This window comes from Hippocampus comes, unplaced genomic scaffold (genome assembly GCF_001891065.2).
Source record: "Hippocampus comes isolate QL1 unplaced genomic scaffold, H_comes_QL1_v1.1 scaffold217, whole genome shotgun sequence".
Taxonomy (NCBI): Eukaryota; Metazoa; Chordata; class Actinopteri; order Syngnathiformes; family Syngnathidae; genus Hippocampus; species Hippocampus comes.
Genome location: NW_017805334.1, coordinates 79,266 through 105,861, shown reverse-complemented (window position 1 = coordinate 105,861; position 26,596 = coordinate 79,266). Strand labels below are relative to the sequence as shown.

The window sequence follows — 26,596 nt, the reverse complement described above, 5'->3', positions numbered from 1 at the left end:
CGGCTCCGGCCTTCCTGTGTGGAATTTACATGTTCTCCCGGTGCCTGTGTGGGTTTTCACAGGGGTACTCCAGTTTCCTCTCACATTCCTAAAACATGTGTGACAGGTTAATGGAACACCCCAAATTGTCCCTAGGTGCGTGCCCGGATGATTGTTCGTCTGTGTGCTCTGCGATTGGCTGGCAACCAGTTCAGGGTGTACCCCGCTGACTGTCCGATGACAGCTGGTATTGAATGCTCCAGCACGCCCTTGTGAGGATAAAGCGGATAGGAAATAGATGGATGGATGGATGGATGTTACAAGCCCCGCCTTTTTTAACTCTGGTGCCCAGCCAGGTGTGACCAATTTGCAAATAATCAATTAATCCCTCCTACCCAGGCTTCTGATTGGTTGTTGCAGCCGCCACCAGTCACACTACCAGGAAGTGCTGCTCAATTCAAAAAGTAGCGCACACCTGGCACAGTCTGGCCTTGGCACGAGTTTCACGCATTTAGCAACAAGATGCACAAAGACAAAAACGCAAGTGCTACATTTGGCCAGATTACCGCACTGCTTATTTTAGCCTGTTTTTTGGCACACACGGTTGACTGCTATCGCCTGAAGAAGGCGGACAGAAGAAAATATGTTCCTGACGGCTTTCGGCGAGGTAAGATTATGTTTGGGAAAGTTCCTCAATGGGATCCTCCAATGCTGGATGAAGAAGCCAAGAAGTCAAACGCTTCAGTGGAGGATGAAGATGCTTATCAGGCTGATTCTGCAGGTATGAGTACATTTTTAAATTGCCCCATTTTCCAGCTCAGCTTATGTGTGTTTTTTTCACTTAATATGTTGCTTAGGAGGCTGGGCTGTGAACCCTCTGCCCGTGCAACCGCCTGCATCGCAGGAGGCCTCGTGGAGACGCATGACTTCCCTGCAGTGTGGAGATAACCACATGAAGCTCAGCGTCAGGAGACCAGGGCTAACCCATATGACAGTGCAGCAAGGTGAAGTGTCAAGCTTCGGAAAAAAAACTAAAATTGTCACGATCAGTTGAGTTTGATTGTCCCCCCCCACCCCCTTATCTCTTTATTCTGCAGCACCCAATGCACCTCCATTGCCTTTGCCTCTTGTGCCCTTAAACTGTGGCTACAATATGCACCGAAATTCCTTTGGGTTCCTCATGTATGTTCCGTATGGTGGTTGTTACATGCTTCAACAGGTAATGCTCACACAATGTCAGGTCTTAAATGTCCTCTCCAAATGGGAACAAGGGCAAGCCTGCAACAATTAGCTTCTCAATTTTTTTTTTTTTTATACTTTTGTCATCTACCCATACCCAGTGGTGCGCAGAGGTAACTGTGTCATTTCTTCCCCCCCCCCCAGGCTGGAAGTTACGTGCTTCCCATGTATTGGCAGGGAGTTCCAGTCATCCTCATGTGCACCAGACTGACTCCAACTGATGCCCCAAAGGTTACCAGTCCATTCCACTTTGATCAGATGGTCACCAAGGGGCCTGATGCTCAACATGTCCCCAAGTGGCCCCCGGTCGCCCAAGGTCCAGTCTCCCCACTTGGCATTTGGGCACCAGTTGACCCCCGCAGCCACCAGGCCCAGTCTCCGGTCATGAGCCCCAGGGCCCGATCTCACCATTCTGCGCCTCATGTGCCCAAGTGGCCGTTATTCCCCAAGTGGCCACCAATGCCCCATAGTCCAGGCTCCCAGCCTGGGCTTCAGAAACCCCCAATGTCTCAGGACCCCATGTTCAATTTTGGGCTGCAAGCACCTCGGAACCCATTTGTGTCGCAGTACCCCCACATGCCCAACATGCCCCACATGCCTCACATGCCCTATATGCAAAATCTGCCTCGCCCATACCCTGATCCCCAGTTGATGGGCCAGTACCCATATTTCAATCCCTCCCTCTGGAACTTCCCCGGACATCCAGCACCAGCTGGGAACAAGGACCCAAAAAATCCAGTTAAGACAGCAACTTTGTCAAAGGTTCCTACTTCTATCCCTCCAACGCAGACAACAACCACCCCGCCATCGACCACAACTGCGGCAACAGCCGCTGAGACCACGCCGTTACCGTACAACCCATTGTACCAATTTCCCCCTGAGCTGATGCACTATATCTCCTATGAGGACTTGCTTGCTGCAATGTATGCTAATCAGTGAAAATGACTCCAATAAATTCTCTAAACAAGCTGCTATCATTTGTAACATTTCATGGTTGTTGCCAAATTTCTTCACTGATTTCAGAGAAGTGAATGAATTTGCATGCTTTAATCTGAAAGTGACAACGTATGAGTTGGATTTTGGTCAGCCTAGAGCTCCCAACTGCAAACGTAGACTTTTTGTTTTTGTTTTTTTGTTTAACTTTAATTTAGGTTTCATACCCAAATGTGTATCCGAAGCATAAGGGTTAGTTTGTCATGCTACATGCAAGATGGCGGGAAAATAGTGTGCTGACTTATTTTCAGTGGAATCATGCACCATCATTGCGTCAACCTGGAAAGTTGTTACAAGGATCAATTTAGTTTTGAGTAACTCAAGTGATGAGGGCAAGTTGCTATGGTGATAATTTGAAGACACTGCGCCCTCCGCCCACTCCAAGTAATTTTTCTACATTTAATGTTTGAAGATACAAGCTGAAAAATGTACAGATTGAACAAGTGAAATATATACACTTGCGTGAAACTCAACTGTTTGTGTTTTTGGGGCGTGTCTAAAACAGGACCCACTTGGGCTTCCCGAGTTGCCCTCCCTAACTACATAACGGACCGCCCTCATTTCATCATTCGCAAATGTGTTTCTTATGACTTGACCCATTTCTACCGCTACAGCATGTAGTTTTCTAAGAAGCTACGTTAACAGTATCTGCTGTGTAAACCCATGCGTAGCGTAAGGCAGGGTATTGCTACATAATCCTGATCGAGACTAAAGTTCTATTTTTTTTTTTTTACTGGTGTTAAGAGCGATTTTATCTTTTTTCTTCAATCTGCTCAGAAAACGAGTGGCGGTTGTCTCCAACAATTGTAAATGGAACCTGTTCAATTCACAGTATGTGTGGCTAACACCGCGGCGGGATGAACAACGAAGTGTGATTTTGATTGAGTGTAGCGATGAGAGCTGCTGAGGAAATGACTTGAAGCTTGCACTTTGCCAAACAACGAGAAGCGCACATGGTTGTGTTGAGTGTATAATATTATTTTTAAAAATCATTCACCACCATAAAAATGTCAAGGACAAGAGTACTACAGGGAGTGCAGTCATCAAATAAGCTAACAGTTAGCCTACCTTATTTCTTTTTCTACTATCACAATATTTTATGACTGCATCCGGGCACACAATTGCCAATTTGAAAAATCAACGATAAAAACGTGCATTTGTGTGTCCCAGGCATAAGTGGTTGTCATGACAACAGAAGAAGAGACGACCAAGGGGATGGTAAGGCCCTAACGAGCTCACCTGTTCTGCCCTTAATGAGCACAGGTGTGAGCTCCGGCCAGGGCGACGCCCACCAGTGAAAGAGCAACCTTTTTTTTCTTTTTTTTTTTCCTTTAAGAGCTGCTCTGCAGTCACCTTGCCTCATTGTCGAGTGTTCCCACCCTTTGGTGAGTGTCCTCAAGTATGGCGGTGGATGCTCCGATATGTCGTACCGTAGCAGTTGTCTTGCTCCTGTGTTCCTTGGTGCCGAGTTTCAGCTGTTTCCCGCAGAAGAGCCTTGGTAAATTTGTCCCATGGCAATTAGCTAGCGAGAAGCTCGGAGTAAGAAAGGGGAAGATTCTCTTCAATGGGAAAGAACTGAACTCCTTGTCAGAATCTGATGCTTCGGGTAAGTCTGTGCCTTCTTTTCCACTTGATTGCCTTCAACGAGACGGCTGGTTGCATTTGGCACCCGAGACTTCACTCTTGCCCAAATCACATGACAAAAACATTTAAATAAAGCCATCTAATCACGGCTGCATGGGGGCTCTTGAGGACCGGACCTGGTCTGGTGTTCTATTAATGTAACCATAAATTGCTTGCCTGCAGTATTGGGCTGAATGGCCTTAAGGGCCCAGTAAAAATAAAAATGTTTATCTAAGTAAGAAATGAAAAGAGTGCAACTTCTTTCCATGCTGTGAAATGGTGCGCTTCATGTGACTCTACTTCTGTCTCTTTTTCTCTCCAGGAACGTGGGAGGAGGCATCACGGTCCGACGAGCTCAGAGAAGTTGAAGCAGCATGGCGGCTCACAAATCCCTCATTGCGATGTGGTCCTACAAAAATGACATTAAAAGTCATGGGCCGTGGAGCTGTGAACTTGGAACTCGACCTGGGTGACGCCACTGTTCTTAATTTCATATTTTAACCACACAATACCCGACTGAGTTGACTCCAGTTTGTCATTTTGCAAATATTGAGCGTGCAGAAAAAAATGGCGTTGGCCCAATCTAGTTCTTGTTGGTGCACTTTTCATCTGCTAACTGTCCTTGTTTCAGGCTCTGGGCGTTCCCTACCTCTAAGCCAGATGCCGGAATCTTGTGGCCATTCGCTCCATCAGAATTCTCTTGGCCTTGTCTTAGTTGTTTCATATGGTGGCTGCAAAGTGATGCGAGAGGTATGTGGGCGTTAATCAAACTGGAGATGCCGTTTTTTTCTGGTTTGCAATATTTCATGGGGTGTTTTTTTTTATTTTTATTTTTTGCATGTGCGGTGAAGCTCTCCCTTATTCACATCTAACATCATCCATCCAGTTCATTTGTGTTCGGAAACTGTCTTAATCTGCAGTTATTTATTTTTTTTAACTGTTCTGTAAAGATTTATAATTCATTTCCAGTAGATATGTGGTTGCGTGTTTACTCCAATCATCCTATTGTGTCTCCCCCCCATGATGGTACTTGCTTGACCCTCCCGGTTGTAGTACTCGAGAGAGAGTCCAAACAATCACAGCGCACCATATTTTGCTCCTCCCACACATGTTAGACCCCTGCCCAGTTTCCATCAGGTAAAGGGGTTGAAACTATTCAGTGGCATCATAACATTTGTGGAAATTAGTTTTGTAGAAACCTGCCTTGGAAATGTCAGTCATTCTCTCAGGAAGGATTTTAATTATTACCGGCACGAGTTATCAACTGTCTGTTCATAGTTTTATTGCCTCAAATCTTAATTTTTTTTTTTAAATCTTGTTTCAGAATGGATATCATGTTCTACCAATGAGCTTCATGGAGACTTCCGTTACACTCGCCTGCCCCGTGTTCCCACCCTTGACCCCGCCGCATCCCATCCCTCTAATTGCCCGAAACGTCGACCGCTCCAAGCGTGACGAGGACGAGCCCGCATCTGACGAGAACCTTCACCTTCGATACCAGCACTATCATAACTATTTAAAGTACCTGTACTACTTGCATATCCTAAAGAATCCCCACATGTATCCTTTTGTACATCGCCCTTACAATCCCCTGTACCAAAACCCGCATCTTGTTTCTCACGCCTATCCGCATATTCCAGTGCATCATCCACTTTATGCTCACTATCCACAGAACCCCGCGGCCCCCTATTGCCACCCACCCGGGGCCCTTTGTCCTTTGCCCCATTATCTCTATCCCCATCCTCAAGCACTCCAAAATAGGGAAATACTAATGGACGCCAACCGCGGTCCAGAAACCTTAACAACGCCGCCCTCTCCGACCGGCGATCCCGCAACCACTGCAGCTACTACTACTACTACAACAACCACTGCAACTACTACAACTAGAAAACCTTGTAGACGCATCATCCCCACTACTACGGTTAGTCCTACGGCTGCTGCTACTACAACCAAACGACGGTGTCGACCCAGAACCCATCCGGAGAATAAGCACTTCACCCCTTATGCCACCAACCCCTTCGCACAAGAAATCTCGTACGACGAAGGCGCTCCAATTGGAGGCAACCCTAAGAGTTCCCCTCTTGCTGGCTACAAATCTGGACCACTCCAGAGCTACCAGTACTGGCCACAGGAGCCCTGGTTTTCCCAAGAGGAGGATAAAGACATCCCCTTTGACTGGGATGATCTTTAACCATAGCCCTGGGTAAGAGTCACTTGGCTGTGAAATCGTTTTGAATGGCGGTATGGTAATGTCTACTTCTCTTTTTAGGGACTGGCATTCAATAAACGTTTTAAGGAAAAGTTGGTTCGTAGTGTGTGTCATCTTTGCTGTCAAATGTTACTCAAAGCGCAATCATGGACTTCAGGAAGTCTTGAGACCTCAATTCGGCTGTTGACTAGTTTAGTGGGTTGTTTTTTTTTTTAAACGTTTTTAGAGCAGGCCACAACTAAGACGAAAATTGTAGTAACCCTGCAGCGGACAATGCATTTGGTACATGGGTCTTCTGACTTAATCCACCTGTTAATACTGTCACATTGCTATTAAAAGACCAGTAAAACCGTTAAAATGCTGATTGAGACATTTCCCATGTGTTAAGTCAAAAATATTAGTTGCAATAGTTTCTGTACCCCGCTAGTCTAAAGATTGCATTCTGACATTTGTGGAATAAGAATTAAGCAGCAGAATCCACCTATTTTTATCGATCTCGTGGGTGTCCGTTTAGATGGCTGCTGTGGACTGTAAATGACGTCACAGGGCCTAAGGGCTCAGCGAACCACCAATCGAGGCTCATCTGTTTTCTGGGTTTGGTCATGTGACGGTCACAAGCTGAGCATTTATCTATTTTGATCTCATTTTCAATGGCCAGCAAGTGGCAAAATGGGGGTGGCCCCTGAGCCCTCTCAGGCTATAGTCGAGTGGATTTTGCTGCTTCATATTCCGCAAACAAGATATCAGTATGCCATGCTTAGACTGGTGTGGTTGGATTGAACAAATTGTGAAGAAAAAATTTGACTATTTGCATTCATGAACAAAGTCTTGAGGCATCTCAAATCTGGGCAAAAAAAAGTGAATTCTGTTTGAAATCAACCTCCATCATACAGAAATGTTGATACTCTAAACCTGCGTCATCTGTGAACCCCCCCCCCGCACACCCCAATTTTTAACGTAACCCTTGACGTTTAACAAGCCTCCTGTAACTGATGCCATGTGACTATTTTTCCAGTGACCACAAGGAGCAAAACTGTTGTAACTTCAACCGTGCTGTCATTGCATGTTTTGAGCACGAAATTGAAAGTAGCTGTATTTTTTTTTTAACATGCTGATTAGATGCAGTCAAAAATGGTAATAGTAAACAAAAATGAGGAGGGGATAAACTGCCCAATGTTTTGCTTTTTTTTTTTTTAAATCGTGTATTTGCAAAACTTGCTTTGCTTCACAGTGCGCATGCACCCGCCACCCCATTCTGTCCGTTCATATATATTTCCACATGGCGCCATCTCCTCCGGGCGCCCCTGGCCCATGATGCGCATCTCCACGCATCATTGGAGCCAGGCTGCACGTGACCTCCCAGTTCATGTAGCATTGCCAACACGGGGGATGCGCGCTTGTGTTGCTGCCCTTCGCCGGGCACTGAGCCTCATGACCCTCCTCTAGTTGCAAATTAACAACCACAAATAGTTTTAGAAATCCCATGAAGGCATTGGAGAGGAAGCTTCTTGTTTCATTTGCAGCGCTTGGAACTACATTGAAAACCAGACGGTCTCCAATGAAGGTGAGTGCTTTTTGTGAGATTTGCGGCCTGGATGCATTTTAATTTCAGGAGCGTTATGACCACAATGACGCTATCACATCCATTTTTAATGTTCTGTTTAATTTCCTTTCCGTTTATAATCCAGGGAACATGAAGACGGATACGGCCATTGTTCAGGTTATCTGATGATCTGCACATCTCAGGGCAACCAGGCAATCCTGTCCATGGAGGAGGACTATGACGTGGACATGGGTGAAGTGTTCATGGGAAGGGTCGGAGCAGGTCAGTGGTGGATGGACTTTGGGAAGGGGGACGGCACAGAGTCGGAAAGAGGCTTCATGGTGAATAGTCGCAGCTGGGCAGAGGAGCTGCAGGAATGTTACAGCGGTGGAGCAGGCAGACTGTCCAGCATTTCGGTCAGTTTTGTTTTTTTTCTTTCTTTTTGCGGTAAGGGTTGGATGGATCAAGTCTTGGATCTGTAAATCTGAACAGAACAATTATATCTGAGCACAGATTTTTCACTCTCTTCGATAAACAAGACATGCTTGATGTAAGCAACCAGAATTGGTCGCAACGATTACCCTGATGCACAAATAGGTATTTTAATAATGTGTGGGAAAGATGATAAGCATTCAAATTAGTATCGCATTGTGCCATCTGGACTTATTTTGCCCCTGAATTTGGTTATCATTTTTATAACCAGTTTTTAAAAGGAGGCAGAACTCCCTGGAGAAAAAGTGCAATTGAGCAGGAGCTGGGATTCGAACCGCAGAACTATTCGGCAGATGTACTAATCATTCCATTGTTCTCCTTGAGGATAAACCAATCATTCCAAATGCATGGCCCAGTACAGTCGGCCCAGCCACTGACATGCAATCAGCTCACATTTACTCAAAGTGACTATTGATTCGTTATCGACATGGGTTGCGGGTCACATTCATCAGACTAGTCAGCCATGACTGGCAGTTACTTATGCCAACCGTTGAGATCAATGCGCTCATGGTATTAGGACTTGAAAAAGACAGCAAGGATGGAGCCAGTAAAAAAGATGGAGGAACAGATAAGCACATCTGGAGGCCAACAAGCACCTCCTTCCATCCCTCCTCTCCCGCATTTGTCTTCCCAGGCTTCCCCCTCACCCCTCCTCCGTGCCTCTCCCTCCCTCTTGCAGTATATGAGAGGGTCTCCTGGGTCCGGCTCCACTGCAGTGGAGAGGAAGGGCAGGGCGTGCTTGCGTGTTCAGTACGATGCGATGAAGGATGGTGCACCAGGAGAAACGCGTTTACCAGGTGTGTGTCCCTTCGTGTGTGCGTGTGCGATGTGGTGTCATGTCGAAGCAGTTGTCGGGTGTTACGTGATTGGCGCCCATCCCTGTTGTGATGCTATGGATGATTCAGCGATACAGGGGCGGTCGTGTTCTTGTTGTCGTCTGTGTATCTCTCCGACTACAACCATTAGATAAGATGTCTGCGTAAAAAAGGGGTTAAATTGAAATGTATAGTACAGGTACATATGTGTATGCGAGTCTGATAGAGATCTGTGATCTTTTATCACACATGATGTGCCACTAATGAGTGTGTGTGTGTGTGTGTGTGTGTGTGTGCGTGTGTGCAACATGAAGAAAAAAAAACCAGTCAGACACATAGGTAGCCTTGGGACATGCATCTCATTAGGCAAAAAAAAAAAAAAAAAAAGACAGAATAGAAACATAGGTGCTCCGCTAAAGCTTTGTGATGACATTTCGATAAATGGTGATGCTAGGATGCAGTAATAAAGTGCATTTATGGGAACACGGTGAAAACGCGATGCATAGTTGAGGTGAATGAAATGAAAGAAGTATCTTGGAATGGGTAAAATATCAAATATATTGCTCTGCACTGTACAACGATAAAGCAGGAGCTTTACCACAAGTGGTAAATGTGGTTCATTCCAGAAGGTTTCAAGACTGAATGTGCCTCATCATTCCTTCATCCATTTCGATTGCATCCAGGGTGCTCCCTGTCACTCCCATGATGCACTGCCAGGGTCGACATGTCACCTGTCCATCCAATATCTGATCATCTCAGGATGCACGTTGTGCATTTTTTTTCTAAACAGTTGCAATCAGTTCCCTGCTGTCAGCACATTTGTAGTGGTCTCATGCAAGTGGGCCAGCCCTCATCCCACCCCACACGGTGTGAGGCCAAAGGCTATACTGGATTTCGCTACCATGACAACCGTGTGGAGGCAGAAGCTTGTGCACGTCACCAATCGCATATTCCAAACACGTATACAGTACCCACTTAGACTCCGGTTAGTGTGTCAGTTAGTCATTAAGAGGTCATAGAGGTCAAATTTCACAATGGATAAATAATATTCTTAGACTCCGGTTAGTGTGTCAGTTAGTCATTAAGCTCTAGTAATAGAGGTCAAATTCCACAATGGATAAAGAATATCTGTGAGACTATTGATTTATCTGTTTACATGTGTTGCTCCACCATTTCTGTTGAAATAGCCATTGCTTAAAGGGAATACAGTATAACACCATTTCTGTTGAAATAGCCATTGCTTAAAGGGATTATAACACTTTGAGTCAGATGCCAATTGTTAGGCATTTTGCATTGTTAAGTTAAACCGACTTTCTTCAGGCAACACTATGTGGTTATTTTAAATACTTTGAATACTCTTTATTTTATGTTTAGTTTGACACTAAACCTGGAGTGGCATTAAATAGCTTGAAGCTTTTTTTCTAAAGTAGAGACTGGCATTAAAAATCAAAATAGCTCCAAAAACGTCATCAAAACCAGAGAAGAATATACATTTGAGAATATCTGACAACAATATGTGCATCCAGAATGTTCGTGTTGAAGAATGACCAGCATCATCCCGTAAAAAGGACATTAATTTCCTTTAATTGTATTTGTCCTTTTTTTTTATTTTTTATTTTGTGCTGACAGGCCCAGCGAAATGAGAGAGAGTCTATTAGGCAGAAACTTGCCCTGGGCAGTTTCTATGACGACGAGCCAGTCATCTTCACCAGCTGCAGCAAAAACGACCCGTCCTCTCGGTGGGTTTTTTTGAAAGGAGCCTGTGAAGTCTTGTTTTTCTTTTCGATTCTGACTGACGTGTTTGATCTCGCCGTCTATTTTCGACACCGGCTGACGTTCCCTCCCTCTAGCATCATGGATATTTAATTATGTTTGCCACTCTTTCTATTTTTTGTTTTTCAAAGGCAGCTCTACTCAGTATTGAAACAGCTGATGAATACTGTATGAATGCATACAAGGAAGCCTAAAGATTCAATTTACTTCGACATAATGCTGTCTTTATAGTGCGTCCGTGTGCGTGTGTCTGTCAGTGGTGCCCTTCATATTTAAATCCTATTTATATCTGACCTCATTCTGGATTCAATTACTCTTCAAATCAGATTTTTTTTGAAATAGTTTTGTATCAAAGGCACCTTAAGGCGATTCGTATCACCTTCATCACAAACCCTTTTTTGTCTCGTCTTGGTTCTACGATCAGGTTCTACAGCGGAGTCAACCTGCAGGTGTGTTTTGTCAACGACAGCAGCAGCGACAAGGACAGCGATGCCGAGGACAGCAGGACAGAGACCAGTTTGGACACACCCTTGTCACCAGTGGTATGCACAGCTGGAGCGAGCCTGGACTGTACTTTGAAACCCTAAATGAGGTTCAGTACAAGAGCTGTATCAGACAAAATTGCCTTACATAGATTATAATGCTCAGGCAGTCCTTGGAAACATTTCCCCCTCCCTCTAAAGGGTCAGTAGACCCCAACAGTTTGAGACTCTACGCAATGCGCAACCAACGTCTTTCGTATGTTCCTCATGACACTAATCCAAGTCCTTCTGCTTCAGAGCAAGCAAAGCTCGTCATTATCGGATCGAGACACGGCGGAAGAGGACTCGGATCCGCTGGACGACTGCGGCGGCTTCTGGCGGGTGCAGCGGAGGCTCCAGGAGGAGGCTCGGGTGGCTCTGGCTCTGGCTCGACCCATGGCCCGTATGCAGGTGGAGGTGGAGAGGCAGATTCAGCAACACAGACGCTCGCCTGTGGCAGATCTGGTTAGTCAGGAATCACATTTGACTTTTTACACCAAGTACCAGCTAAAAAAAACAAACAAACAAAAAACCCAAAAACTTTGTTCTCACTGCTAGTCGCAAAATGCTACTTAATTCATGAAAATATTCATCATTATGCCGTGTTTGGCGACACACAGAACATATTTTAAAGACACATTTGACTTTTTACACCAAGTACCAGCTAAAAAAACAAACAAACAAAAACCCCAAAAACTTTGTTCTCCAAGTAATCCCCATCATGACCGGCAAAAAAATACCTTGGCGGGTCCAAGTATTCATCAAAAATGAAACTGAGGTTTTATTCCTAAAAAGTAAAAGTAATATTATTTTTGATATTTTTATTGTTTTATTAATTTAATTCTTATTGTCCCGATTTTAGGAAACTATTTAAATAATGATCCAATCTGTGGCATAAAAGTTGTTTAAAAATTGCACATAAAAAAAAAAATACACGTAACTATGGATGGCATGGATGTCTAGAACTTAAAAGTTAAATACAACTGAATTGTATTCAAGGTAATGGGTCGTTTACATACCACTAAAACAGTGCTCAATGATTTTATTTTGTTTTACACCTCCCTGGGAAGAAAAAACGCAGCGTTATTGGTCGTTATCTTTAGGCGTTGTGATGTCATTTTCAGGTGACAGCTCGTAGCAAAATGCAACTTAATTCATGAAAATATTCATCAGAATGTCGTGTTTGGCGACACACAGGACATATTTTAAAGACTTTTTTTTTTTACTCGACTTCCCTTTTAAATCGGTAGCAAATTAATGCGTTTCGCTTTTGTGGATGCACGCAGCTTCCCAATCTGCCTCACATCAGCGAAGGTTTGATGAAGAGGAATCTGAGGCGAGGCGACATGAGGGATATGAGTCTTGGGCAGCTACAAGTCATCACAAACGACCTGCACTCGCAGATCCAGAGTAAGTAGATCAGACTCGAGTATTTCAGTCACGCTTCGTAATCCATTTCTGCCTGCTTTGGGCACGGAACGTGGGTGGCTGCTTTTACTCGGATCTTCTTTACGATGCACAGTGGCGTTGTGGAGAGCATGTCTGCTTCACAGTTCTGAGTGTACATTCTAGGTCTAAGTGAGGAGCTGGTGCAGCTGCTGCTGCTTAGAGACGAGCAGCACGTTGAGCAGGATGCCATGCTGGTGGACATCGAGGACCTCACCAGGTGAACGCATTCCGCCCAATGGCCACTCACTTGATCACCTACAAGCATTTAAAACAGCTAACGACATCCAGAGGCAAAGCGGAAGGAACAAAAAGATTTTTAAATGTTTAGATGACCTTAATGAAAGGTATGGGAGAGCAGGGGGTGGAATCAAAGTTTTTAAACTAGTTTTAAAAACATTTACTCTTGGGGGTGACTTCACTTCTGTTGGCATGTTATTCCATTTGTGTGCAGCACAACAGATAAATGCCGCTTCACCATGTTTACTGTGAGCCCTGGACTCTGCTAATTGACCCAAGTCTGCAGATCTTAAATCCCTCCTGGGCTTAAATTCAATCAGCATGTATTTCATGTTTTCAAGCCCCAAACCATTCACTGATTTATAGACCAGGAGCAGAATTTTAAAACACCTGTATATTAGCTATTGCATTTCAGGTTGGGAATGTAGGTCAGCGCTTGTAGACGGCCCACCTCTGATAAATCCACATGCACTGTCCGAGCTCTTTGTCTTTGTCTTGATTACAGACATGCTCACAGCCATCAGCGGCACCAGGCTGAGAAAGCAAACGCTAAATGAATTCCCGTGTGTCCATCTGCACGCCATCCGACGTAGTACCCACTCAATGGATTGTCACTTGTGTTGCCAAGGAAACTCCGTCTGTGCTGTCTGTGGAGAAAAGAAGAGGCCATATCGTGTTTGTACATGCACATCAAGTATTACACCACTGGACCCAGTTGATAGGTTTTTTGCTTTCCATTCTGCTGGATTAAATATGGCATATTTCAAAGAGTTAAAGGAATCTTCCTGACATATTTCCATTATAAAACCAACCTTATGAGTTTTTGCAAAGTACATTCTTAGAGGGATAGAAGGAGAGCACTTGTACACTTTGTTCTTTATTTGTCCGTCGTAGTTGAAACTGGAATTCACTGTTGCAATAGAAATGTAGTCTCCCGTGTTCATTTAAAGCATTGCTTCAATGCTGCAGCACTACTGAGAATTCCGAAGACGCACAACTGGATGTACAACAATCGCTGCTATATAGTGCATACTTTTATTTGTACTTTTTGAGCTTGACCTTTGCACATTTCCATTGCGTACATCTGTACAACCCATAAAGTACATGAAAGGTATTTTGTCAGAGTCGAAAAAGCATCATGGACTGCCTCAAAGCAAATTTTCTTTTTTTTGAGGCTCAATTTAAAAAGTAAGAAAAACTGAATAACTACATCCCAGACTGAACATATATCTATTTTATGTGACAGAAAGGTTTATGGACTGAAAGGATGCCTCTTAAAGAAAACAAAAACACTTATTGCTCATTGTCAATGTGTCCTTTTAGCATAAAGTCAACTTTGTTTTTCTATTGTATGCTACGTGGATACATGTGCTGTATAACGACTGTAAAGATATGGGATAATAAACATTTTAAGTGTGTGGAATGGCTGATTCTTGTCACTCAACTGGCTTTAGTAGAGTTTTTTTAGTAATTGCACATGACCAAACAAAATTGCTACTTTAAAAAAATGGTGTGACATTTTGGGTTATTTTAAATTAAAACATTTTGAGTAAAAACACATTTTGTTCCAGCTGTGCATACTATTACAGTGGCCTTGAGTTAGTTTTTTTTAATTCAAATGCAATACTTTTTAGTGCATTTCGGTTGTATTTAACTTTTAAGTGCAGTACTTTTGCATGTAATGATTTCGAAACGTTTGTTTTCAAACTACTTTATTATTTATCATTAAAGTGGTACAGGGGGAAGACATTTTTTTTCTATTTTGAGGTGGTACTTGGTGTTAAAAATTTGAGAGCCGCTGGTATCGGTATCTATTGCTGCGTTGTGTCCAAATTTGGCCTCGACGACACTCCAGTGTCCAAATTCAGGTGGCCTTCGTTTTCATGGCGACGGACGCTGAGCAAAGGCTACTTCATAGCACTTTGATCGCCTAAATTACTTTGCGCTTCCTGTACACTAACCTTCTACACTTCATTACTCTCGTCTACCAGCTGAGACCTTTGCCGCTATCTTACGGCGGATCAGTCAAGTGAAAGTCGGTCGCCTTAAACCCACCAAGAACACACGGTACAGTCTTGTGAGCTCTCAAGTACACTGAAGTCAAGTATAGTCCTCCTGAGAACATAAGCAAGGACGTTCTTTCTGAGAAGGCCAGTCTCTTTGTAAATTGGAACGACTGTTTATTTTTCAGTTTACACCATTTTACACCTTTTAATGCGTCGTAAGCTGGATAAATACACATTGAGATAAAACAAATACTGTACACTTTAATTCCTGTAAAATAACGGCTGCAGTGACCGGAACCGGAAATGGCCTCGTGACCGCACAACTGACGCCAATTGTGTCTAATTAAGGGGGGGATGGGGGTTAGTGGTGACAATCAATAAACGCCAAAAGCGAATAAGAGACTGAACATAGCTGAACGCTATCATCACTTAGCCGGCATAGTTGCTCGTTGGTGTTGACGAGAGACTTCCCGGAGCGGTGGGGAGGCTTAGCTGCGCTTTTACCAACTTAACTACTCCAACCTAAAAAAAAATGAACCGCTCCCGTTATAGGGCCTTTTTCGTCCTCTTTGCCGTTTTCACACTCACAGAAAGCCGCCGCTACCACTTGGTATCATCCAGCCGAGGTGGAGCTCAAGTTCCGAGCGTGCCTTTACCTTCCGCCGGTTCTCAAGTCCCTTCACAGCAGGTGGAAGATCAGCCCAAAGCGGTGCTTGTGAAATGTCACTCGGACGCGATGGAGCTCGTGCTTCAGGCGGATTTGTTCAACACGGGGCTTCCCGTGGAGCCGGCACACCTGCGCCTCGGTTCCGATCCAGCGGGTGCAAGTGGGGCATGCCGCGCGCGACCCACTGGTGACGGCGACTCGTTGACCATATCGGCCGACCTGCTGGACTGTGGAACTCTGCGCTCGGTAAGCACAAGTTTGTACAGTTGGTATTTTGAAGTCATTTAAAAAAAAAAAAACCCTCAATTGTTTTAACATCTTAATTTTGATAGCGCTCCGTCACCATGGTGTAACTTGAAAAACTTTATATTGCTTTGTTAAAGTTTCTCCATAAAGAATAACTTGGCTTTTTAAAGTCTTTAATGGAGTCATATTATAACGTAATGTGAAAGTGGAATATGTAATCCAGGGATGGGCAATTTAAATGCTGGAGGTAGCCATCATTTTTCTTCAGTACTGTGTTGGTACTACTGCACCAAGTGCAAAAAACTCTTGCATAAAAAAAAAAAATGCAAAAAGAGCACAAAACTACTGAACAGCAAACTAAGTGCTCATTTTATACATCCCCCCATATGAAATGAACTTGCTCGATTTGAATTTTGTAAAGTACTATGGTTGTCTACATATTATAGCCAATCTGCAAAAGAAATTTAAGCCTGCTCAAGTTGTAGTATGGGGCCCCCTTCCTGATTTCTTATTTTTGTTTGTCACACTTAAATGTTTCAGATCATCAAATTTAAATATTAGTCAAAGATAACACAAAATGCAGTTTTCAAAGGGAAGTCTTTATTATAAAGGAGAAAAAATAATCTAAACTTGCATTGCCCTGTGTGAAAAAATGTTTGCAAACCCACCCCCCAGGTCAATTTCTCTGTGCCAGACCCAGGCTTGATTGCTGCCACACTTTTTCCCAATTAATAAATCACTTAAATTGGACCTGCCTGACCAAGTGAAGTAGACCAAAAGCTGCCTGAAATCAAAAGAAATTCTGGATCAAATGAGAGAAATTGAGATCGATCAATCTGGTAAGTTCTAAAGCTTTGGGACTCCAGCAACCCACATTGAGAGCCATTATCCACAAATGGCAAAACCATGGGACAGTGGTGAACCTTCCCAGGAGTGGCCATCCGACCAAAATTTGTTGAAAAAATGTATGAACCCTTTAACGAACAAACTAAAACCGCTTTTCTATCGCTAGTCAACACAGGACAAGATAATCTATTCGAATGTGCTGGTCTATTCCCCTGAGCCATCTGATGGCTTCCTTCGACTGGACGGAGCAACGATTCCGGTTGAGTGTCATTTCGACAGGTAATTTTTAGTTTAACAAAGGTCTTGACTGAATGCCATGATTTGACTCCTTACGCGTGCATTGGATTGTCAAATGTGTGTTCATTGTGGGCCACTTTGCAGACGTTTGCTCTGAGGGTAATTTAAACACACATTTGTATGGTCATATTGCATAGTTAAGTCCAGCATCATTTGGTTCTCATTTTAACAAATCGGATGCATTTTTAAATCATGAAGTAAAATTGAGATTACGCTATTCTGTTTTCAGGAGGTATTCTGTGGGTGGAATTTCCATGCACCCTACCTGGATTCCTTCGGTCTCAGTAGGCTCAGCTGAGAGTAGCATCGACTTCAAACTGCGCCTCATGACTGGTGGACAGCATTCTATTTTGTTTTCAATTTTATTTGTTCCACTGACTTGTTTTTTAAAAATGTTTCAGACAATTGGCAGTTTGAGAGGCGCTCGCATGCGTACTTCATGGGTGACCCGATTCACTTGGAGGTGTCCGCGGCAGTCCGCAAACACCAGCCCTTGCGCGTCTACGCGGAGCGTTGCACTGCCACAGCCGGCCCAGACCCACACGCCGCCTTAAGATATGACTTTGTTGAGCGAAATGGGTGAGTGCCGAATGGTACGGAATGCATCATCCCGCAACTCTAAATGATAATGAATAACCCACCCTGATTTACATTTACACCACCAGATGTCTCACCGATGCCTTGCACACAAACTCCAGCTCTCACTTCCTGCCCAGGCACGACGGGCACACGCTTCAACTTCAACTCGAAGCATTCAGATTCCACCAGCAGCCTGACAGTCAGGTTAGAATCTCAACTATGGCAGTTGCAAACTCTTGCCTTGGTGTACATGTTATACAAATACTCAACACAACCAGTTGCTCCCATTTGTCTGGTGCAAGCATCAAATCTGACTTGTACAATAATAATCGCTCGATCTTTTAGGGACCTCTGAAAACCGTACCTTTTTGTCGCCTTTAATCACAAAGTGAAGCTCAAATTCATTCTGATTATTGGCATGTACCACGCTTTGGCCAAATGCAATGTTTTGAAATGACTAAAGTGCTTAGTTGTGTGTGCCATAGGTCTACATCACTTGCTGGCTGAGGGCTGTTCCAGACTCCTTAGTTGTCAGCTCTCAAAACAGGGCCTGCTCTTTTATTGACAACAGGTAATCCTTCGGTGCGACACTTGTTACAAGCATTACAGTGAATTTCACTTTTTGGACGATCACGTTTGCTCTCGTGTACAGATGGAGGTCCGTGGACGGGGACCACGGTGACTGTAGCACCTGCCATCCACTGGCAGCCCCAAAGGAAACGACCACCACGACGACAGACAGGAGGCTGTACGCAAATTCGGGCTGGAATTTTGCTCCTAACAAACCCAGGCAACCAACTACTTCTCTGCGTTCCCGGCCTGAAAGGTTGCAAAGCTACACATATCAGCAGACCTCTTCTGGTCTGATGAGGCAAAACGATCACAAACCAGGTGAGAACAATTGCACCAAAAAAAAAAATCAGGAAAGGTAAGATGGTAACGTTGACATTCAGTTCATTCTGCTTCAGAATGTCAGTTTAGAGGTTAAACTTGTGTGGTTTATTTGGTTTAGTGTTACTGACGTGTTTCCTCATGCCATGTGCGTTTTACAGTGAGATTCGTCCAGCTTGGACCTCTTTCTGTTGAATAGACATCGCCACTAAGGATACTTTGACCGGCACCTCCTGCCTGCTGTTGGATGCGCAATCCAAGATGAGCTTCGCACAATGGAAATTGAATATCTTAAAATTCACTCTACTGGCCTACATGTTTGTAGTTTTTTTGAACTACCTCTTGTCTCCAAAATACATGTTTTACAGTAACCCTGAATTTTGTTGTATTTTTTTTAACCCACTTGACTGGTTTGGCTAGCTTGCTATATCTCAGTCCGAATGACATTTGTAGACAATTTGATTAACGTTGGGTTTCGAAGCACTCAGCATAATTAGCCCCAAGAAAACAAATGGACTTAAAAGATGCACTCTCTCTGGAGTACACAAACGTACTTGTGGAGCCTTTCGGCATCCTCTGATCAATCAAACATATCGTCTGTTCTGTACAGAGGGATGCTATTAAGCGCTTCCTTCCATTACCACCCACCACATGCCCATCATGCAGTCCCAATATTGATTGTTTGTTGTGAGGAGGTGCCTGATGTAAGCAATGAAGGGTTCGCTTGAGAGATAAAATGTGGATCTCTGGGCAATATTGTACATTAATTTGCCCAAATAACATAGTGTGTGAGACTGACACATCAAAACTGAGATGGTGAAATTTTAAGACGTGCACTCGTGTTGTTTTTAAAATGGTACAGTACAACCACAGTGTTTATGCTGCCTTGTTGAACGAAGATGGAAATCTGGTAGTTGAAAATATCGAGACCATTTGCCATAAATCCTTTCAAAAAAGTCACGTCAAGCATATTTAAAGAGTCCATTTGGAAAGGCCACTGAAAAAAATGGGTATGGGATGTGTAATAAAGTCAATGTAAATCATTGAAATGTTTAGTAAATTAAAATGTTTAGTGTGTTTTAAATTTATAGAAATGTATGATTCGGTGAACTCAGACTGGGTCATAAATTCAGATGCTAATCAACTTGGATACGTCATTTAGGTGATTTGTCAGGGAAAGAAATTCTGATCAATTGAATTTATTGAAAAATGACTTTCTGTCCCTTCATGTAAAAGACAAAACTACACAGGCTACTTTTGTCCTGGAAAGGTTACAAAAGTTTCAAAACGCCCTGTAATTCTGTAGCATTTTAATTAAAAAAAAAAAAATCCTAAATTGTAAAATAAACTCCAAACATCCAAGTATCAATTCCAAAAACATACAATTACAGCGCACCACTAGGGACCGTTTTACCACACAAGACCACTTTTGTAGACGAGCTTTTAATCCATTAACATTTTATCCACGGGGGCTTTCAGCGCGCGCCACAAATACTTTTACGAGCATCTCCTCCACCTCTGGGCAGCATCTCTTACGTTAAAAGTTCCAGGGGGTGTGAGGAGCGCTGGCTGTGGTTCTGAAGCTTGTTTTTGTCCCTCTGATCGTGCTTTTGTTGTCTTTCAGTGCTAGGTAGGATGACCCGTTCGATTTCCCGGGCGCCTGTTTACTTTCATAGCAAATGAATACGCATGGAAGGCTTTTGGTTGCAATTCACGAGAAGCTATGACGAGCTCACTAAGTGCCTCATAAATCTGCCGAGACTTTTGTGTTGCGGAGCAGATGCGAGTGGCGGACGTGGTGAGAACGAGGCGCTCTCCTGATGCACCCCGCCTCTCTGCAAGCTCGTTTGATCACTCGCAGCAATGTTTTCCCACCGATACCAAATATTGGCTGTCCTCACCATGTGTCCTGTTCTTGGCACGCACTCCAGCCAGAGATGCGGACCCGCTTTTTGTCGGGACGACCAGGAATGCTGCCTTCGAGGAAACGCCAGCGCCTGTTGCAACCCCTTGGAGGACGACACCTACTACCACGTCGCCATGGCTACTCGCAAACTCTCTGGCGTTCTCATCATGCTGCTCCTCTTCGCTTTGGGATACTTCGTCCAGCGTGTGTTATGTTCCCGATCCAGACAGCTCAGCTCGGACAATGGCGGAGACCCGACCGTCACGACTTCCCGGGAGCTGCTGGTGGAGCTCGCCACGCCGGACAGCCTCCTGGACGGCCGGAGCGCGGCTCATCTGCCCACGTACGACCAGTGCAAGCGTCTACCCACTTACGAGGAGACAGTACGGTATGGACAATCTCAGTCTTCTGTGGGACAAACTACCTGACAAGGACCGATGTCTTTTAGAAAGACACTTGCGTTACTTTCGGATGTGCCTCAAAGGAATATGGTCAAGAAAACATTTCCTCATGAGACACCACTGATGCTGCATAAGTAGCCGACTTTAATGGCTTTTTTGTTTTTGTTTGCTAATGTTTATGAATAATTCACCAATAGCTGATAGCAGATCTGGAATAAACTAAATGACGTTGTTTCCTGTGTTTTAGTGCTTTCAATCATAGGTAAGGCATGTCTCGTATAAATACCTTGCCATCTTATTCGATCTGTTTCTTTCACTGTGGGAAGTAACAATTTGCTTTTATAGCAGGCCAGGGTGAAGAATATAGCACTGCATCATATAAGATGCTGAGATATTGGCAGTAGTTTGCGGCTTTTCTCTCAACAAGGTAACAAAATAATCAAATTTCCACAGCACCACCCAATAACAAATATCCCAAATGTGAGAAGCTAATAGGTGATTTTTGTTTTTCATGATAAAATTAGAATCAAACCAGCCACACGACCGCCCCCCATATTAAAAATGAATACTGTCGTCATATTAACTCAAGTGATGAACATGTTTTATTGATACAAATGCATAGGCCTGGTTCTGTTTAATATTCCTCAAAATGATAAAACATCTCATCAATGCTGCTACGTCTACCACTGAAATGTGAATCAAACTAAACAACTCTGTTCATTTCAAATGACGTATGTCCATGACTCCAGTTTCAGGGATGCAAAGTAATGAACTGTATTTGTCTGCAGCGTCTTGCAGCATAACAAGGATCACGTTACAGTCAAGTGATGTCAGTGGTGAGTTATTTTAGCCACTCAATTTAATGCAAGCTCATTGTTCGGTCCACTTGACTTTTTTTTTTCTTCCCACTTTCGCTGAATTTGGCAATGTGACACTGTCGGCGTTCATCACAGAAATGTAACAATGTAGACAAAAAGAATGAGCTGATGGATATTTTGGGGGGAGAGAACGGAGTGAAAACATTCCTAGAGATCCAATGTGTTGTCTGGTAAACATTTACCCCTGAATTTATACACCCACTGCCGGTCATTGGAAAGAATGCAGAATTTTACAAAAGAGTTCCCCAAGCATAAAAACTAATATTTAAACATTGTCCATTTTCATTCGAAGCAACTTGTGCTAACTTGATTTCAAACCAAATTTTAAATTAAATATATTAACTATAATACTAATGCACTTATAAAAGTAAAATGCTGATTGTTTATCCATCCAAACCTGTTAATCTCATGAGAGTAACATTTCAATAGAAGTCTATTTTCAGTAGAGTACAAAAACGTTTTAAAAGAGTATTTAAATGTTGTGGTTGAAACATTGCCACAATTCAAATCCAGTTGACAAAGCGGTGTAGATGTTCATTTTTGGATTAATATAAGTGGTAACTTTTCCAAAACATAATTCAAATGAAATGTATGACTGCAATATACTTTATATCAAAGTTGAATATAAGATTTCAATAATCTCGTCCATTTTCGTCAACACAAAGGCTGTGACATGTTACATGTTTTGTGTGAAGCATGCCACAGTTCAAACTAAGTTGCTTACAAAATAGTGTAAATATGTCCAATATTGACAGGATCCCCAAACCACAATTCAAATGAAATGTATTACCTACAATATAGTGTCATGTTCGTTACATAACTTTGCTTTTTTTTCTTTTGCACAGCACTTTGAGTTGCAGATTTATGTATGACAAGTGCTATATAAATAAACGTTGATTTATTTATATGAAGGAAGATTTCAAAACGTCAGCCCATGAGTGCACTACAGTGTGATTGCATTTGATGAAAACGGGATAAAGTACTGCTGCAAGTGTTTTAAGATTTCAAAACTGCAATCAATGTTTAGTTTAAATGACGTCGACGTTTCAATTACAGTATTTACGTTTACCCAAGTTAAACTTGCTTACAAAAGTGAAGTGAAAATGGTTGAAATTTGAATCGTGGAAGATGTATTATGTTGCCCACTTTTCAAGACCGCACCTCAAATCAATTCTGGTACAACCACCACAACTGTGTCAGTGTTAACATACCGAGGGAGTCCAAAATCCAAATCCACCTTCAATGATTACCAGACTTAGTTCTTATGTAATTCACGGTATCTTTAATGTTCTCCTTCATCGTGGCCGAAGATTCCGACGGGAGTTTGACCATGTGGCCGATCCTCGTGAGAGCCTCCGCCAGGCCGAAGCCCACGGACGCGGAGCACGGTTGGATGAACCAGTCCCTGTTGCCGCAAATCCTCCGCAAATTAAATTCGTCTATGATTTCCATCACGGTCATAGCGCCGTCCACGTCCTGCTTGTTGGCGAGCACGGCGAGCGGGCTGCCGCGGAGCTGCTCGCTCCTCAGCGTGCGCTCCAACTCCCGCTTTGCCTCCGCCGCCCTGGCCCGGTCGGCGCTGTCTACCACGAAGACGACGGCCGCCGTGTCCTGGTGGAAGCTCCGCCAGTGGCGACGCATTTCCGCCTGGCCGCCCACGTCCCACACGGTCAGAGCGAAGTTCTTCTTTTTCCTCTTCACGTCGAACATTTCCACATTGAAGCCGACGGTGGGGACGGTGCCGACCAACTTGTCGTGTTTCATCTTGTACAGGAGGGTCGACTTGCCCGCGTTGTCCAGACCCAGAATGAGGACCCGGGCCTCGGGTTGCGTGGAGCCTCGCTGCCCCATTCAGGTCATACAAGTACAGGCAGGTACTCACGCAGTCTGATGAAGACGTTTTCTTCTGGCTTAGTGTTCACCTTTTACCTGCTCAAATGTCGTTTAAGGTGTGGCATCATTTCCTGTGGAGAGTGTGTCTGACGTTAATAGATCAACTATTAGCTGAGCTGACGGGACAAAGTCATTTTTTTTTTCAACCGTGTGGACACCTTGAAGGAGAAACTGGTGGTGTTTCCAAATACTGTCGGAAAGTGTAGTGCCTCACTGTGAGTTGAATTGTTTTCCGTATACCATACAGTATATGCCGTATGCATAAAGCTCAATTGTTGTTCTATACTGAACACTTTTGGGCTTCTGATCAAAATATGAATATGAGACAAAAGTTTATAATGGCAGATTTTATTTGATATTCACATTTAGTTGTGTTTACCAACTCCGGACAGAGCACCTTTTATTTGAAGTCACCCATTTTTCAAGTGAGCAAAAGTATGCGAACCGACATTTTTAAAGTGAATAACACTTCATGTTTGGTGGTATAATCCTTACTTGCAATAAGTGTGTCAAACTTGCAAGCCATTGACTTCACCAAACTGTTGCATTCTTCATGATCCAATGTGTTGTCTGGTAAACATTTACCCCTGAATTTATACACCCACTGCCGGTCATTGGAAAGAATGCAGAATTTTACAAAAGAGTTCCCCAAGCATAAAAACTAATATTTAAACATTGTCCATTTTCATTCGAAGCAACTTGTGCTAACTTGATTTCAAACCAAATTTTAAATTAAATATATTAACTATAATACTAATGCACAGAATTTTACAAAAGAGTTCCCCAAGCATAAAAACTGTAATATTTAAACGTTGTCCATTTTCATTCGAAGCAACTTGTGCTAATTTGATTTCAAACCAAATTTAAAATGAAATATATTTAACTATCGTACTAATGCATTTATAAAAGTAAAATGCTGATTGTTTATCCATCCAAACCTGTTAATCTCATGAGAGTAACATTTCAATAGAAGTCTATTTTTAGTAGAGTACAAAAACGTTTTAAAAGAGTATTTAAATGTTGTGGTTGAAACATTGCCACAATTCAAATCCAGTTGACAAAGCGGTGTAGATGTTCATTTTTGGATTAATATAAGTGGTAACTTTTCCAAAACATAATTCAAATGAAATGTATGACTGCAATATACTTTATATCAATGTTGAATATAAGATTTCAATAATCTCGTCCATTTTCGTCAACACAAAGGCTGTGACATGTTACATGTTTTGTGTGAAGCATGCCACAGTTCAAACTAAGTTGCTTACAAAATACAATTGTGTAAATATGTCCAATATTGACAGGATCCCCAAACCACAATTCAAATGAAATGTATTACCTACAATATAGTGTCATGTTCGTTACATAACTTTGCTTTTTTTTTCTTTTGCACTACACTTTGAGTTGCAGATTTATGTATAACAAGTGCTATATAAATAAACTTTGATTTATTTATATGAAGGAATATTTCAAAACGTCAGCCCATGAGTGCACTACAGTGTGATTGCATTTGATGAAAACGGGATAAAGTACTGCTGCAAGTGTTTTAAGATTTCAAAACTGCAATCAATGTTTAGTTTAAATGACGTCGACGTTTCAATTACAGTATTTACGTTTACCCAAGTTAAACTTGCTTACAAAAGTGAAGTGAAAATGGTTGAAATTTGAATCGTGGAAGATGTATTATGTTGCCCACTTTTCAAGACCGCACCTCAAATCAATTCTGGTACAACCACCACAACTGTGTCAGTGTTAACATACCGAGGGAGTCCAAAATCCAAATCCACCTTCAATGATTACCAGACTTAGTTCTTATGTAATTCACGGTATCTTTAATGTTCTCCTTCATCGTGGCCGAAGATTCCGACGGGAGTTTGACCATGTGGCCGATCCTCGTGAGAGCCTCCGCCAGGCCGAAGCCCACGGACGCGGAGCACGGTTGGATGAACCAGTCCCTGTTGCCGCAAATCCTCCGCAAATTAAATTCGTCTATGATTTCCATCACGGTCATAGCGCCGTCCACGTCCTGCTTGTTGGCGAGCACGGCGAGCGGGCTGCCGCGGAGCTGCTCGCTCCTCAGCGTGCGCTCCAACTCCCGCTTTGCCTCCGCCGCCCTGGCCCGGTCGGCGCTGTCTACCACGAAGACGACGGCCGCCGTGTCCTGGTGGAAGCTCCGCCAGTGGCGACGCATTTCCGCCTGGCCGCCCACGTCCCACACGGTCAGAGCGAAGTTCTTCTTTTTCCTCTTCACGTCGAACATTTCCACATTGAAGCCGACGGTGGGGACGGTGCCGACCAACTTGTCGTGTTTCATCTTGTACAGGAGGGTCGACTTGCCCGCGTTGTCCAGACCCAGAATGAGGACCCGGGCCTCGGGTTGCGTGGAGCCTCGCTGCCCCATTCAGGTCATACAAGTACAGGCAGGTACTCACGCAGTCTGATGAAGACGTTTTCTTCTGGCTTAGTGTTCACCTTTTACCTGCTCAAATGTCGTTTAAGGTGTGGCATCATTTCCTGTGGAGAGTGTGTCTGACGTTAATAGATCAACTATTAGCTGAGCTGACGGGACAAAGTCATTTTTTTTTTCAACCGTGTGGACACCTTGAAGGAGAAACTGGTGGTGTTTCCAAATACTGTCGGAAAGTGTAGTGCCTCACTGTGAGTTGAATTGTTTTCCGTATACCATACAGTATATGCCGTATGCATAAAGCTCAATTGTTGTTCTATACTGAACACTTTTGGGCTTCTGATCAAAATATGAATATGAGACAAAAGTTTATAATGGCAGATTTTATTTGATATTCACATTTAGTTGTGTTTACCAACTCCGGACAGAGCACCTTTTATTTGAAGTCACCCATTTTTCAAGTGAGCAAAAGTATGCGAACCGACATTTTTAAAGTGAATAACACTTCATGTTTGGTGGTATAATCCTTACTTGCAATAAGTGTGTCAAACTTGCAAGCCATTGACTTCACCAAACTGTTGCATTCTTCATTTGAAGTGATTTTCCAGGCCTTTACTGCAGCCTCTTTCAGTTCTTGTTTGCTTCTGGAGGTTTCTCCCTTCAGGCTCCTCTTCATGGGGTGAAATTCCTTTGGTGAAGATTAACCTCT

At 43.3% G+C, this 26,596-nt stretch overlaps 6 protein-coding genes across 6 annotated transcripts; 4 read left to right on the top strand and 2 right to left on the bottom strand.

The window, feature by feature from the left end:
- Positions 1-423: 423 nt before the first annotated feature.
- On the top strand, positions 424-2,186 carry LOC109516849 (nascent polypeptide-associated complex subunit alpha, muscle-specific form-like). Its single transcript, XM_019871639.1, has 4 exons — positions 424-760; positions 837-983; positions 1,077-1,198; positions 1,363-2,186. The coding sequence occupies exons 1-4, from the start codon at positions 502-504 to the stop codon at positions 2,155-2,157; spliced, it is 1,323 nt and encodes a 440-aa protein (XP_019727198.1). The 5' UTR covers positions 424-501; the 3' UTR covers positions 2,158-2,186.
- A 1,411-nt stretch (positions 2,187-3,597) lies between these two features.
- LOC109516850 (uncharacterized) lies at positions 3,598-6,138 on the top strand. The gene is made up of 5 exons (XM_019871640.1): positions 3,598-3,817; positions 4,157-4,303; positions 4,466-4,584; positions 5,159-6,037; positions 6,104-6,138. The coding sequence occupies exons 1-4, from the start codon at positions 3,613-3,615 to the stop codon at positions 6,023-6,025; spliced, it is 1,338 nt and encodes a 445-aa protein (XP_019727199.1). The 5' UTR covers positions 3,598-3,612; the 3' UTR covers positions 6,026-6,037; positions 6,104-6,138.
- A 2,605-nt stretch (positions 6,139-8,743) lies between these two features.
- Positions 8,744-14,300, top strand: LOC109516848 (schwannomin-interacting protein 1). The gene is made up of 7 exons (XM_019871638.1): positions 8,744-8,875; positions 10,523-10,632; positions 11,091-11,208; positions 11,446-11,652; positions 12,474-12,597; positions 12,760-12,853; positions 13,379-14,300. Exons 1-7 carry the CDS (start codon positions 8,846-8,848, stop codon positions 13,428-13,430), a joined length of 735 nt encoding a protein of 244 aa, XP_019727197.1. The 5' UTR covers positions 8,744-8,845; the 3' UTR covers positions 13,431-14,300.
- A 944-nt stretch (positions 14,301-15,244) lies between these two features.
- Positions 15,245-18,783, top strand: LOC109516854 (zona pellucida sperm-binding protein 3-like). Its single transcript, XM_019871646.1, has 8 exons — positions 15,245-15,792; positions 16,805-16,917; positions 17,165-17,268; positions 17,337-17,514; positions 17,601-17,718; positions 18,000-18,085; positions 18,167-18,405; positions 18,567-18,783. Exons 1-8 carry the CDS (start codon positions 15,412-15,414, stop codon positions 18,602-18,604), a joined length of 1,257 nt encoding a protein of 418 aa, XP_019727205.1. The 5' UTR covers positions 15,245-15,411; the 3' UTR covers positions 18,605-18,783.
- A 2,513-nt stretch (positions 18,784-21,296) lies between these two features.
- On the bottom strand, positions 21,297-23,686 carry LOC109516857 (ADP-ribosylation factor-like protein 14). The gene has a single exon (XM_019871649.1). It carries the CDS (start codon positions 23,439-23,441, stop codon positions 22,830-22,832), a length of 612 nt encoding a protein of 203 aa, XP_019727208.1. The 5' UTR covers positions 23,442-23,686; the 3' UTR covers positions 21,297-22,829.
- A 923-nt stretch (positions 23,687-24,609) lies between these two features.
- On the bottom strand, positions 24,610-26,116 carry LOC109516859 (ADP-ribosylation factor-like protein 14). Its single transcript, XM_019871650.1, has one exon. It carries the CDS (start codon positions 25,879-25,881, stop codon positions 25,270-25,272), a length of 612 nt encoding a protein of 203 aa, XP_019727209.1. The 5' UTR covers positions 25,882-26,116; the 3' UTR covers positions 24,610-25,269.
- Positions 26,117-26,596: the final 480 nt, after the last annotated feature.

What these genes read in the sequence shown, in the direction of transcription:
- LOC109516848 (XM_019871638.1), top strand. Translation starts at nt 8,846, where the DNA reads ATGGTGCACCAGGAGAAACGCGTTTACCAG. An exon ending in AGGAGAAACGCGTTTACCAG is followed by an intron (nt 8,876 to 10,522) that starts GTGTGTGTCCCT and finishes TTGTGCTGACAG; the next exon opens with GCCCAGCGAAATGAGAGAGA. An exon ending in GACATCGAGGACCTCACCAG is followed by an intron (nt 12,854 to 13,378) that starts GTGAACGCATTC and finishes TCTTGATTACAG; the next exon opens with ACATGCTCACAGCCATCAGC.
- LOC109516849 (XM_019871639.1), top strand. Translation starts at nt 502, where the DNA reads ATGCACAAAGACAAAAACGCAAGTGCTACATTTGGCCAGATTACCGCA. An exon ending in TTATCAGGCTGATTCTGCAG is followed by an intron (nt 761 to 836) that starts GTATGAGTACAT and finishes TATGTTGCTTAG; the next exon opens with GAGGCTGGGCTGTGAACCCT. An exon ending in CCATATGACAGTGCAGCAAG is followed by an intron (nt 984 to 1,076) that starts GTGAAGTGTCAA and finishes TTTATTCTGCAG; the next exon opens with CACCCAATGCACCTCCATTG.
- LOC109516854 (XM_019871646.1), top strand. Translation starts at nt 15,412, where the DNA reads ATGAACCGCTCCCGTTATAGGGCCTTTTTCGTCCTCTTTGCCGTTTTC. An exon ending in GTTGAGTGTCATTTCGACAG is followed by an intron (nt 16,918 to 17,164) that starts GTAATTTTTAGT and finishes TTCTGTTTTCAG; the next exon opens with GAGGTATTCTGTGGGTGGAA. An exon ending in TGCTCTTTTATTGACAACAG is followed by an intron (nt 18,086 to 18,166) that starts GTAATCCTTCGG and finishes TCTCGTGTACAG; the next exon opens with ATGGAGGTCCGTGGACGGGG.
- LOC109516859 (XM_019871650.1), bottom strand. Translation starts at nt 25,881, where the DNA reads ATGGGGCAGCGAGGCTCCACGCAACCCGAGGCCCGGGTCCTCATTCTG.
- LOC109516857 (XM_019871649.1), bottom strand. Translation starts at nt 23,441, where the DNA reads ATGGGGCAGCGAGGCTCCACGCAACCCGAGGCCCGGGTCCTCATTCTG.
- LOC109516850 (XM_019871640.1), top strand. Translation starts at nt 3,613, where the DNA reads ATGGCGGTGGATGCTCCGATATGTCGTACCGTAGCAGTTGTCTTGCTC. An exon ending in GTCAGAATCTGATGCTTCGG is followed by an intron (nt 3,818 to 4,156) that starts GTAAGTCTGTGC and finishes TTTTCTCTCCAG; the next exon opens with GAACGTGGGAGGAGGCATCA. An exon ending in GAACTTGGAACTCGACCTGG is followed by an intron (nt 4,304 to 4,465) that starts GTGACGCCACTG and finishes TCCTTGTTTCAG; the next exon opens with GCTCTGGGCGTTCCCTACCT.